Source organism: Oncorhynchus tshawytscha, linkage group LG02 (assembly GCF_018296145.1).
Source record: "Oncorhynchus tshawytscha isolate Ot180627B linkage group LG02, Otsh_v2.0, whole genome shotgun sequence".
Classification (NCBI taxonomy): domain Eukaryota; kingdom Metazoa; phylum Chordata; class Actinopteri; order Salmoniformes; family Salmonidae; genus Oncorhynchus; species Oncorhynchus tshawytscha.
The window spans coordinates 26,913,043-26,927,233 of record NC_056430.1 but is presented as its reverse complement, the minus strand read 5'-3'; the positions used below and the strand labels follow the sequence as shown (position 1 = coordinate 26,927,233).

Below are 14,191 nucleotides of genomic sequence, written 5' to 3'. Positions count from 1 at the left end.
CAACTTACCCGACGAAGTGTGACAATTTACCCTCTGATGGAGCAAACTGTGCACACTCTCTATTTAACGGTGTACAACTCTGTACTGAAATAAGACATGAAGATGTAATGAATACAACATATGTGCCCAAGACTTCATTCATTTGGTATGACATTTATAAGATTGTGATGTATTGTGCCCAGTAAATGTTAGAGAGTGTGAAAAGTGTGACAACACACCTTGCTCTCCCCTGCATAAGGTTTCTAATTTTCAAAAGGAACTGGCTTCTTTGAAAAGTTGACTAATCCATAGTCATGGAATTGACAGACAACAAATATATAGGTGGGCAGCAACATTGCTTTGTCATTAATCCCGGGAGGGTATTTTTCCCATACAATGATTGATATAAATTCAGAGATATACCCTTCTCTTAAACCAACTGATATGACAGAAATCTTCACATAGTTTTGGTGTTAACTGAATAGTGATCAATACCAAAGTAAAATAACACAACCTATCCTATATGTTACAGTAGAAATAAAGTGATATCCTCTTATTTTCCCTAACACTACATCTGACTGAACAACACCAACCCTCAGAACACTAACTTTAAATGCACATGGTCATTATAGAATGAAAAAATATTTTTAAAATGGCAAGAAGAAAATAGGCATTGCAACTGGAAAACAATATGTGGGACTATTACATGTAGACTAAGAGGAGGGTTGGGGTAGTGCAGGAGGGGGGTTGGGGTGAAAGGTCAGCAGAGGAGGTGGATGAGTTTGAGGAGAGCTGTCAGGCTGGGCAGAGCAGCGCTGAGACTAGAGGCTCCACTGGATGACATGCAGTGGTCTCTGTTCTGGCCAATGCAGGCAGCATAAGCCATGACATGGGGAATGTAGTTCTGCTCGTGGACACCGTGCAGCAGGTGAGCCATAGGGCCCTTAGCAAACACAGCCACATCCTCTCCTCCATGAGTCTCCATGTTCAGCGGCACTGAAGACTGGGCCTTGTAGTTATTTTCCTCTGAAGAGAGGGAAGGAAGGGAAGGGGTGGAGGTGGGGAAAGGGATGGAGAAAGAGATCAGATGGATGATTTTCTGGCATGCCAAAGACCAAGTGGTGTTCTTTATGACAGAGGCAATACTCCATTGATGATAAGATTTAATTTACCATAGCCAAGGGTGGAGATGTTCTCTCTCAGACCATTGACTACTTTAAACCCTGGTCCATTCCCATATAAGATGGCTGTGAAGGGCTTCTGGTCCACATCACTCAACATGGGAGCCAGTCCTGTATACAGAGAGGAAAATAATGAACCACCTCCATCACAAACCATTAATTACAACATCCACAACATCCAAGTGACTGATGACTGAGTGTAGCCACATACAATATACAATACATTGTTGCAAAATCATCCACTGCTCACCAAAAATGGTGTTCCCCCTTGGAGTGTAGCCTCCAAAGTTGAACATGTGAGAGTGGTCAGCAGTGACGACAGTCATTGTGTCATATATGCTGGTCATGAGGCCGGCGTGGCCAATGGCCCGGTCCATCTCCACTGCCTCATGCAGGGCCTGCTTGGCTTTACCGTCGTGATGTCCGTGGTCGATGCGCCCCCCTGCCAACGCACAGCCTGGTTAACCTCTCTCTCTCAGACAGATGAGAAAATCTAGCATCAGGACTGGCAAAGCAGCCTAAGCTGTACAAACTTCACATTCAACATGATATAATTATTAAACTTGTGCAGCTGATACAGTATTTACTGGTGCCAGAGTAAATGTAGCACAACAATCACCCTCCACCAGCAGGTAGAATCCACTGGGGTTTTTCTTCAGGATCTTAATGGCCACCTCCACCATCTCTGTCAGTGAAGGATCTGTCTCATTGTTTCTCTCCAGGTCATAGGGAAGATCTCCAGGCTCAAACAGACCTGTGTTAACACAGGAAGCAGGGTTTAATATATTGTGAAACAGGTAGAGAAGATGATCAGTGGTTAACATAAATAGAAAAGATGAAACAGGCAGGTCATGAAATCAATAAAGAGCCAAGAATTTAAAAAAAGTAACTCACCCAAAAGGTAATCCACACTATTAGGGTTTAGAGATAAAAGTTCCTTCTTGTTCCATACATAGTGGGCGTTCTGTTTATTTAATAGATAAAACAATACGTCATATGGCATTGATCCAACCCTGTGACAACTAAAACGATTCAAATGTTAATAAGAAAAATAGAGAAAGGAAGACAGAGAAGAACAAGGAAGAAACAACAGGACATGGTAGAAGAGGAGTGAGAGAAGAACTAAAACAGAGCAGCTGACCTTGTTTTTCATTCGGTTATTCCACTCCTCCACCAAGTTCCTTCTATCGATGCGGGTACCGAAGTGTTTCTTCTCTCCAGGATACTCCACATCTGACTGGTTTTTGGGGAACATGTACTTCCTCCCTCCTCCCATAATCACCTAGACATCCACCACAGAGGTAAAACATTTGATCCCTCTCTATGGACATCCCCGGCAGGGTTAAATATGTTCCTTTTATTATTATCTGTGTGCCTTTATATTACAGGTGCAAGTTGGTCATTATTACTGTCTGAACAATAATGCTCTGTTTTTAACATGATTACTGGATATTTTCTGTAACATCAGGATCCATATTATATAATGTGACTCACATCGATGTTGGGAATGTTCTCAAAGAGCTGCCTGGCGATGTCCTTGCAGCCCGCCTGTACTGCCTCAGCTGGCATCTCACCATCGGAGTACCACTCCCTGTCCACACAGTGGGCATAGGCCGCACTGGGGGTGGCATGGTTCACACGCGTTGTCGTGACTATTCCCACTGACTTGCCTGGGTAACAAACACACAAACTGTTTTTGGACCTGCTGCTTGGATTCTGTGCAATAGTCTGCCAGGTCTGAAGACAATCAATAGCTTCAAAGAATCTGCTAATTCTAGTTGAACAATTCTGTTGACACCCAGGGGACCATCGAGAGCATCCAGCATCCTGGTATGGCAACTCCTCGGCATCTGACTGTAAGGCACTACAGAGTGTTGTGCGTAGGGCCCAGTACATCACTGGAGCCAAGCTTCCTGCAATCCAGGACCAATATAATAGGCGGTGTCAGAGGAATGCCCAAAACATTGTCAGAGACTTCAGTCACCCAAGTCATAGACTGTTTCCTCTGCTACCGCACGGCAAACGGTACCAGAGCGCCAAGTCTAGGACCAAAAGGCTCATTAACAGCTTCTACCCCCAAGCCATAAGACTGCTGAACAATAAATCAAATGGCCACAGGACAATTACATTGACACCCCCCCATTTGTTTTGCACACCACTGCTATTCGCTGTTAATTATCTATGCATAGTCACTTCACCCTTACCTACATGTACAAATTCCCTATAACCTGTACCCCCTTACATTGACTCGGTGCCGGTACCCCCTGCATATAGCCTCGTTATTGTTATGTTATTGTGTTACTTTTTATTATTTTTTACTTTAGTTTATTTGGTAAATATTTTCTTAACTCTTCTTGAACTGCACTGTTGGTTAAGGGCTTGTAAGTAAGCATTTCACAGTAAGTTCTACACTTGTTGTATTCGGTGCATGTGACAAATAAAGTTTGATTTGTTTTGAATTCAATTTTCACTCATTTGAGAAATATGACAATTTATGTATTTTTTGTTTGTTGTTTAACCATCATGGTTAGAGTACTTACTATGTTAGACAGATAATTATGGTTGTACAAATATTTCCACTGAGGATGAGTGGGTCAGAAACGAATGAGTTAAAGCCTGTTCCTGATGTGAGTCATCAATTTCTATGTGTTACAGTATGTGAAGGGCTCAGGTCATAAGTTCACTGCCAAACAGGTCTGGTGCTAAGGATTGGATCCCTGATCCTCTCTGACGTGTCGTGTTTTCATTCCTGCCATGTCTCTAAGTCATTGGGGCCTGCTAGGGAGTCTCTGCTTTTGAGAAAATACATCTGTAGCTATAAACTCCCCATTGAGATTCATGCATGCCTACGATTACAATGTTATCATGGTGTGTCTCTACTGCTTGTCTCAGGTTGGCCAAATAAGGCTTAATAGATCTGGTGTGGAAAGGTACTGTGAAAAAACATGAGTTATAATGAGACAGTACCGGCTTCCTTGGCCCATCTGAGGATGGAGGTGACCTCGTTGCCCTGTGTGGTGTTGCACTGGGAACGTACGGCAGCTGCACTCACACCCACCGTGCCCTCGTTGGCCTTCACCCCACAGAGGAATGCTGTGGCTGTACCCGCACTGTCTGCAACCTGGGCATTGGTGTTATACGTCTGCAGAGACAGGACAGTAACGTGTGAATTATATAGAATTGTAGTAGGAGACATTGTTCTGCATGCCGGGTTGGTGTTATCCACACCTCCAAGCATCACCTTGAAACGCTCAGATTGTGTAATTTCTTTTACATTCTTCATTCTTACAGAGTTATTGACACAGACTACTACATGATCATGTGTGGAATGTGCTGCTCCCTTAACTATAAAGACAGTTCTATGATGTTCTGGCTTCTTGCCAAGTATGTAACATAATAACACATTATTATCGTATGACATAGACAGTATGTGACCAGGTATATTGGTCTTGATCTTGGTGAACCATTCATTACATCCAGATCAATAATGCATGCTATTCTATAGCTTTTCTATATGATAACAGACCAGGTCAGACCTTGGAAAGCGCAACAAAGGGGAAATTGTCCATCTCCAGTTGGGTCTCTTCCCCACTCTGTCTGCTCAGCTGCCCCTTCAGTATTCGTGCTGCCGTCACTGTGGGAATGCCCATTCCTACACAACAAAAGCAAAGCAGTGCTCGGTCTGTTATGGTGTGATTCTATTTAAGGGATAGAAAGCCTTTCCATCTCATGCATTAACACCTTTTGGTTTTCTATCTGATTAACATGGCTCTGTGGTCACTTTTCACAGCAGCTGCTCCATCCACTGAACAGACAACTCTACATTTGGTGGTAAAGAACCCCGTCAAAAGAGCTTTTACTTGAGATCTGCCTTGAGTTACCAGAAATTTGTATTTTTAGAGATAACTATCTATTTTCCCTTTGTTTTATGTGGATATCAAAATGGATGCTTTTGTAGAGGATGTGAACTGACGTGAACTTCCACTTTATCCAGCATGATTGTTTTAAGCATGGTTGTCATACATGATAGAGTAAGATACATTTTAAGCTGCTGCATGTAAAACATAGACAGTTAAGATCCTTTGGGGGGGACAGTTAATGGGTCACTATATAACATAATATTAAGCAGAAGCAAAGTTATCCATTGGCACTGTAAGCATGTTTGTTTAATGCTCGATGGCTCCCATATTCAACATTCGATTTAGAAAGTCTGAAACATACTATTTACTTCTGACTGGATTACATCAATCCTCCAGAATGTTTAGATGGAAACGACTGTGTTTGATGAGGAGGACATACTTATCATCAAAATACTCGTTTTCTTCAACCACTAGGAATGATATTCTGGAAATGTATAAAAACTATTACATCTGTATGCTGCACATAAGCTCATAGAGTTAAGACTTCACTTCATCATACAGTATGGCACATACTCATGGAATGAAAAAGGCCCCTGTAATCATGGCTTACCATCACCAAGGAAGAGGATGAGGTTCTTTGCAGTGTTTTGATTGAGCTTCTGAAGTGTGAGGGCATTCTTCAAAGTACTCTGAGCCCATGTGTTCCAGAACAGGGGATCTTTCTCTTGGTCTGCAACATGGAGGTAGACTTTTAGTTTTAAATGAGGAGGGAAAGAGGCCAGCAGAACTGATCTGTAACACCTGCGAAAGTACTGGGAAAAGTGGGACGGAATATGCCCCAATTAAATGGAATACACGTTGAGGTTTATCCAGGGAAGCATTTTTTGATGGACAAAAACTTGAATAACACAGAAAAGATGCGTTGTCCATTATTTCCAAAATATCACTTCCTGATTTATTAATTTTTCATAACCTAGTTATAACATTCCTAATTAATGTTTTACTGCCAGACAATGTCAAGGTTCCTTTGTGAGTAACTTATTTCTACACTGGTTTTAAGTCTCAGCATGACATATAATATGAACAAGTATGGACGATAAATATCAAGGGACCAACAGGATGACCATAAGCATATACACATGTACTGTATTGATAATGACATGTTCTGTAGGCTCTGCCACTGCCAACCATATGACTTTGGAGATCTCCAGCACGTAAGCTTCTTATTTCTGAAATCACGTTGCCTAATATAAACCAGCACATACATTAATGATGTTACGATAAGAAGGAACCTAATCTTATAACTGTTTAGGGAGAAATATTACACGTCTGGAATCCATTTTGTGAACCTCTCCTTATCTGTACATAATATTTCAGGAGATAAATGATTCTGGTCATTTTGTAGAGAGAACAGAGAAAATGGAGGTACACTAGCCATCGTATTTTAAATGCAGTGTGCATTATGTTCAGTGGGGTCAATAGACTGACAGTTATAACCCTAACACGCCGTGTTATTCTAAACAGGATGCCATAAACAACAGATAAGTGGCACTTCCTTAAGAAGAGCATTTAAAGACTTCTGCATGTGTCACATCTCCAATAAATCAAAGCCCAATTTAGCTTCTACCCTTCTTCCTGAAGTGTGCACTCATTCACTCCTCCTCAAGGACTATTGGAGCATTGGATTGGTTTCAGCATGTGCTAAAGGATCTTTCCACTACATTTCCTAAACCGGTCCCTTTCCTTTCAAATATATGAATGGGAGTGAAGAAGTGCACACTTCAGCGAGAAGAGGGAACGAAATAGATCTGTGTTAGTATGTGTCCCCTCTAAGCTCTTCCTGGTAGATTTCAGTCAAACAGCTAGATGCTGTTAAGAGACATTAAATTTATTGACAGGTGTGTGTATTACCAGGAAACTGTGGTTTCCCCAGGCCTTCCCAGGCCAGGCAGGAGCAGATGAACAGGATTGTCACCTTCATGATGCTTTCTCTCTATCGCTGTAGTGTTATCACACACCACGTCCCAAACTAGAGGGAGTCTGTAAAATAAGGAGAAATCAGTGTATATGAAAGTTGACGATGTGTTTGATTTAAAGTGCAGCAAATGATGTGGAAAGTAGGTAGGTTTCAACTTAGACATTCACAGTGAACAGAAGTAGTGGTTTTGTTGTAGTGTTGTCCTAACACGGCCCCATGGGCCCTGAGCAGCCAGCCTTCATCTATTATTACACCTCCACCCCTGTCCCTACCTCTCCCTCCAAAATTCCCACCCCTATTCCTCCCCTGTACTGTGGTAAAGGTTGCTTTAATGGGATTGTGGGCCAAATCACAGAGATATTTCACAGCCATAACAAGAGGTTTCAAAATGATTGTTGCACCTGCTCTAAATAACCATTATGTGCTTCAAAGAAAATGGTATTTCACAAATTCTTGAAACTGTGCGCAAATGAGCCCTGTTACTTTATGCTATTAAAACAGACAACACAAGTCCTCCAACATTAGTATACAATATGCTGTAGTTGAGTTTAGGGCTGGGCTGGGCTAGATCCTAGATGACGTCTAGATCCTCATAGACGTCATCCTGACCAGCTGGCCCTCCAAATACACCTCCGCTGTCTTCAACCAGGATCTCAGCGATCACTGCCTCATTGCCTGTATCCGCTACGGATCCGCAGTCAAACGACCACCCCTCATCACTGTCAAACGCTCCCTAAAACACTTCTGTGAGCAGGCCTTTCTAATCGACCTGGCCTGGGTATCCTGGAAGGACATTGATCTCATCTCGTCAGTTGAGGATGCCTGGTCATTCTTTAAAAGTAACTTCCTCACCATTTTAGATAAGCATGCTCCGTTCAAAAAATGCATAACTAAGAACAGATATAGCCCTTGGTTCACTCCAGACCTGACTGCCCTCGACCAGCACAAAAACATCCTGTGGCGGACTGCAATAGCATCGACTAGTCCCCACGATATGCAACTGTTCAGGGAAGTCAGGAACCAATACACGCAGTCAGTCAGGAAAGCTAAGGCCAGCTTCTTCAGGCAGAAATTTGTAATTTTTGAAATTTGAAATTTTCATCCTGTAGCTCCAACTCCAAAAAGTTCTGGGACACTGTGAAGTCCATAGAGACCTCCTTCACCTCCTCCCAGCTGCCCACTGCACTGAGGCTAGGTAACACGGTCACCACCGATAAATCCATGATTATCGAAAACTTCAACAAGCATTTCTCAACGGCTGGCCATGACTTCCTCCTGGCTACTCCAACCTCGGCCAACAGCTCCACCCCCCCGCAGCTACTCGCCCAAGCCTCTCCAGGTTCTCCTTTACCCAAATCCAGATAGCAGATGTTCTGAAAGAGCTGCAAAACCTGGACCCATACAAATCAGCTGGGCTTGACAATCTGGACCCTCTATTTCTGAAACTATCCGCCGCCATTGTCGCAACCCCTATTACCAGCCTGTTCAACCTCTCTTTCATATCGTCTGAGATCCCCACGGATTGGAAAGCTGCCGCAGTCATCTCCCTCTTCAAAGGGGGAGACACCCTGGACCCAAACTGTTACAGACCTATATCCATCCTGCCCTGCCTATCTAAGGTCTTCGAAAGCCAAGTCAACAAACAGGTTACTGACCATCTCGAATCCCACCGTACCTTCTCCGCTGTGCAATCTGGTTTCCGAGCCGGTCACGGGTGCACCTCAGCCACGCTCAAGGTACTAAACGATATCATAACCGCCATCGATAAAAGACAGTACTGTGCAGCCATCTTCATCGACCTTGCCAAGGCTTTCGACTCTGTCAATCACCATATTCTTATCGGCAGACTCGGTAGCCTCGGTTTTTCTGATGACTGCCTTGCCTGATTCACCAACTACTTTGCAGACAGAGTTCAGTGTGTCAAATCGGAGGGCATGCTGTCCGGTCCTCTGGCAGTCTCTATGGGGGTGCCACAGGGTTCAATACTCGGGCCGACTCTTTTCTCTGTATATATCAATGATGTTGCTCTTGCTGCGGGCGATTCCCTGATCCACCTCTACGCAGACGACACCATTCTGTATCCCTCCGGCCCGTCCTTGGACACTGTGCTATCTAACCTCCAAACGAGCTTCAATGCCATACAACACTCCTTCCATAACCTCCAACTGCTCTTAAACGCTAGTAAAACCAAATGCATGCTTTTCAACCGTTCGCTGCCTGCACCCGCACGCCCGACTAGCATCACCACCCTGGATGGTTCCGACCTTGAATATGTGGACATCTATAAGTACCTAGGTGTCTGGCTAGACTGTAAACTCTCCTTCCAGACTCATATCAAACATCTCCAATCTAAAATCAAACTCTTTTTTCTACTGTGTTATTGACTTGTTAATTGTTTACTCCATATGTAACTTTGTGTTGTCTGTTCACACTGCTATGCTTTATCTTGGCCAGGTCGCAGTTGCAAATGAGAACTTGTTCTCAACTAGCCTACCTGGTTAAATAAAGGTGAAATAAAAAATATATAAAAAATCTATATATATTGAATGAATTCGATTAATTTTAATGTATGTTTTTGTGTTATATTTGTTTATGCCCGTAGAGAATATCAAAGCCATGTTGAGTTCACAAGTGAACAAGAGTGACCTTTTGATCGGTGGTGTGGTTCTTAAAAGATTAAAGACTTTGCCTTCATGATCGGGTTGCTACCTACATTTATGAGCACAACGATCTCACTCTTGAGAAAGCTGCAGTTCTTTCAGAAGAGTTTGTGTTGACACAAAACTTCCTTCCAAACCTTTTGTCCGACAGACAGATCTGGGTTTGGCGGTTGCCTGGAGAACGCTACCTGCCCGAATGTCATGAACTTCAAAATGAGCTGACCAAGGCGCAGAGTGCATTGATTTCCACATCTTTTTAATACAAAGTGAAACTAGAAACAAAACCACAAAACTTACAAAGAACGTGAAGACATAGTGCCCAAACACACAAACAATATCCCACAAAGCAGGTGGGAGATAGGGCTTCCTAAATATGATCCCCAATTAGAGGCAACGATTACCAGCTGCCTCTAATTGGGAACCATACAAAACCACCAACATAGAAATACACATTCTAGAACACCCCCCTAGTCACACCCTGACCTAAACCACTGTAGAGAATCCAAGGGCTCTCTCTGGTCAGTGCGTGACAGTACACCCCCTCCCCCCCTCCCCCCCAAAGGTGCGGACTCCGGACGCAAAACCTGAAACCAAATGGGGAGGGTAGAGAGGGTGACTAGTGGCAGTGCCGGCTCTGGTGCGGGTCGTAGCCCCTGCCCCGACCACGGATCCGGCCATGGAGCTGGGTTGGATGCCGTGCCTGGACTGGGCACCGTCACAGCGGAAGGCTCCGACCATGGAGCTGGGTTGGATGCCGTGCCTGGACTGGGCACCGGCGCAGCGGAAGGTTCCGACCATGGAGCTGGGTTGGACACCGCGCCCGAACTAGGCACTGGCGCAGAGGAGAGCTCCGGCCATGGAGCTGGGTTGGATGCCGTGCCTGGACTGGGCACCGGCGCAGAGAAATGATAACTAACCTAAACAATAGTATACAAGGCATATTCACATTTGAGAGAGACATAAAGCGAGGCATAAAGCAATCACAGGTGTTGATTGGGAGAGCTAGCTAAGACAACAAAGGGTAAGACAACAACAGCTAATCAGCTAAAACAACAACAACAGGTCAAATGACAATGAATGGGCAGAGAGAGTCGGTTAACTATGCACAGAGCCTGAGATCGCGGCTGGGGCCGACAGATAAACAAAAATAAACAGAATGGAGTACCGTGATTAATGGACAGTCCAGCAGGCATCAGCTATGTAGCCAAGTGATCATAGGGTCCTGGGGACAGCAATAGATGGAACAGGGGAGCCGCGAAGTAGTCGCTACTACGCTAGCACGTGGGCGACACAGCGTTTAAAGTTAGCAGCCCGGGGCTAGTAGAAGCATCTGCTCCGAAGTCCGACGGAGGCCGGTAGAAGGCACAGTGGATGGAGTATTCGTCGGCAGACCAGTCGTGGTGGTGCGGCGGGGCGCCTTGTCAACAAAGGATCCAAGTCAAATGGTGAAAGAGGTATTGCAGTTGTAGTAATTTAGTTTGCTAGTCGGGAGATGTGCCTGGCTCACGGCTAACTGGTGCTAGCTTCGGGGCAGGGGCATTAGCCACTATAGCCACTCGGTAGCAGCGGTGATCCGGTGCCAAGGTCCAGATTTTATGGCAAGGATCCGGTGGAGTAGTGGATTCTAGCAGTGTTTGGGTGGAGTCCGGGTGAACAACTGAGTAGGTGGGCCTGGCTCAGGGATAGCTTCGGTACTGGGTCACTCGGTGGCAGCTAGCTAGCTGTGAAGATCAGGAGTATTGGTCCAGGATTTACGGCAGGAATCCGGCGTTGCAGTATCTGTGCAGAAGGTAAAAGCCGCTAGCAGTGGCTAACAATGACCAAATAGCTTGTAGCTAATTATCTGGTTATTTTCTGACGGCTAGGTGGTTCTGGCTATAAGTAGTTCCGTATCACATTGGGTGAGGCAGGTTACCGGAAGGTATAATTGATTTAAAATGGAAAAGAGATTGAAAATAAAATTGAAATATATACAAAAAAGGACAAAAAATACAAAGTACACGAGAGGACGAGCAAAACACGTCTGCACTGCTACGCCATCTTGGAACACAATGTGATCTCTCCCCCATTTCTGACAGCTAGTAAACACTTGACATACCTCCCAGTGGATTGGGACCGAACCACAGTAAACGGAGAGTGTCAGAAGGTGGCTGCTTATCATCCATTGAGGCCCAAAGTCTACACTGTAACAAGGGTGTTTACAAATGGGTGGGGGGTAGATCGGCCTTGGGATGAGAGATGTGTACCTAACTTGAGCACAGGGATGTATTATCCGCAGGTACCAACTGTAGCAGAACACAGGAGGTCATTGGAGATGTTGATGGCTAGGGACCAAGGTATCCACTGGGAAACAAGTAGGGGGTATCTGAAAGGCTCAGTCCTAGACCTATCATTAAACCATGAAGATAATAGGAGAGCAGGAGACGGATTCCGAGCAATAGCTATTCTCACAGCAGTTGCTGAGGGACAGTAACAGAAGGAGCAGTAGTAGTAGCGCATGAGGCTATATTGACAGCATGGGACTGGACTAAAGAGCAAATGAGGGGTATTGTGAGATATGCGTCAGAAGCAGTGTTAGTAATAGCAGGCGTTACTTTGGTGTAATTGTTGGGATATCATGTGCTGAGGGCATTGATGTTAAAACGAATACACGTTGTTGAGTTACCTCAACATGAGGTAAAATTGATTAAGGCTACCACACGTATATATCGGGTGGCTATGGAGGTAGATGATGGGGAGCAAAGTGAGAATGGCATGGCTTGGGAACACCTCTTGGATCCTGTAGTCTGACGGGGAAGACTGGGTGAAAGCATGAGGAAGCTTTTTAGCGCTTCCATTTTTGTCAAACTCAGCAGAAAAGTATCCTGAAGGCATAGTCAGGCTAAGGGAGAGTGGGAATTGTCATGTTATCAAACTTTGAGTTGTCATTCATGTATAATTGGGAATATCTTAACACGGTATTAATGCTGTTATGTTTGTGTGTTTGTTGCTTTCCAAGTCTTGTGCTATTACTCTCTTAGGAAACAGAAGGGGAAAGTGGAGAAACTAAAAGCTGCTCCATCTGCAATAGAACGAGACAGCAGATTCAGCTGTGTGATGATAGATGGAAATAAAATTGTGTGATCATAGTACAGAGGCCATAAGTTTCTGAATTTGTAAACCTTGCGGTGAATGTTTGTTCATTGTTTGTTCATCTGTTTGTTTAATTCATGTTTTATAATAATTTGTTAGTTTGTTTTATTATTCATGTTTTATTATTGTTTATCCATTTAAGTCATTTCCAAGTTTATGTAAATTGAATATTAGGACGTTATTATTCAAGAGGAAGGACTGTTGGAATCGGCTAAACTTTGGTCATTGAGATATTAAATGAACGATAGGAAGTGAACGAGACTGGGTTTTATGTCAGAAGTGAATGGTTCTCTGAAGAAAGACAGATTGCTTCGGAATGTGTTGGGTGGACGAGAGGAGAGCAATGTGTGAAACAGGGGCGACAGATGGACATCTGTGCATTAGATGAAGGAGGGGTTGAGGTCAGGAGGTGAGGACAGATTCTCTTAAGGGAGTAATAAAGGTTTGGTATCCTGTTACCCTCTTTATTATCTTCCTGTGGAGCCATAAAATGTAAGGATTGGAGAGAAGGAGGAGTGTTTTCAGTAGGATGTGTATAACTGTGATGGTGAGAAATGTTTTGTTGTCTGAATACAGCTGTGTCGACCCTTTGGGAAGAAATAAACTTGGTTAAGCTTCTCTAATGTGTCCGTGAGTTATTTACTCTGAAAAATAAGAACCTAACAGTAGATAGTGTGGTCTAGAGTTTATCATGAGGTACTCTACCTCAGGTGAGCAATGCCTCGAGACCTTAATATTAGACATTGAGCAACAGCTGTTATTGATAAAAAGACACACACCCCCACCCCTAATCTTACCAGACATACAGTTGAAGTCAGAAGTTTACATATATCTTAGCCAAATACATTTAGACTCCATTTTTCATAATTCCTGAAATTTAATTCTCGTTAAAAAAATTCCCTGTCTTAGGTCAGTTAGGATCACCACAGAGAATGATTTATTTCAGCTTTTATTTCTTTCATCACATTCCCAATGGGTCACAAGTTTACATAGACTCAATTAGTATTTGGTAGAATTGCCTTTAAATTGTTTAACTTGGGTCAAACATTTCGGGTAAAGTTCCACAAGCTTCCCACAATAAGTTGGGTGAATTTTGGCCCATTCCTCCTAACAGAGCTGGTGTAACTGAGTCAGGTTTGTAGGCCTCCTTGCTCAACACATGCTTTTTCAGTTCTGCACACACATTTTCTATGGGATTGAAGTCAGGGCTTTGTGATGGCCACTCCAATACCTTGACTTTGTTGTCCTGGAGACATTTTGCCACAACTTTGGAAGTATGCTCGGGGTCATTGTCCATTTGGAAGACCCATTTTCGACCAAGCTTTAACTTCCTGACTGATGTCTTGAGATGTCGCTTCAATATATCCACATCATTTTCCTCCCTCATGAAGCCATCTATTT

General features: G+C 43.8%; 1 protein-coding gene across 1 annotated transcript; it reads right to left on the bottom strand.

The window, feature by feature from the left end:
• Positions 1–599: 599 nt before the first annotated feature.
• LOC112262378 (alkaline phosphatase-like) lies at positions 600–7,057 on the bottom strand. Its single transcript, XM_024438042.2, has 11 exons — positions 6,932–7,057; positions 5,631–5,750; positions 4,697–4,812; positions 4,128–4,302; positions 2,655–2,830; positions 2,302–2,442; positions 2,055–2,124; positions 1,780–1,914; positions 1,411–1,602; positions 1,152–1,271; positions 600–1,005 (listed from the first exon to the last, which is right to left on the bottom strand). Exons 1-11 carry the CDS (start codon positions 6,999–7,001, stop codon positions 740–742), a joined length of 1,581 nt encoding a protein of 526 aa, XP_024293810.1. The 5' UTR covers positions 7,002–7,057; the 3' UTR covers positions 600–739.
• Positions 7,058–14,191: the final 7,134 nt, after the last annotated feature.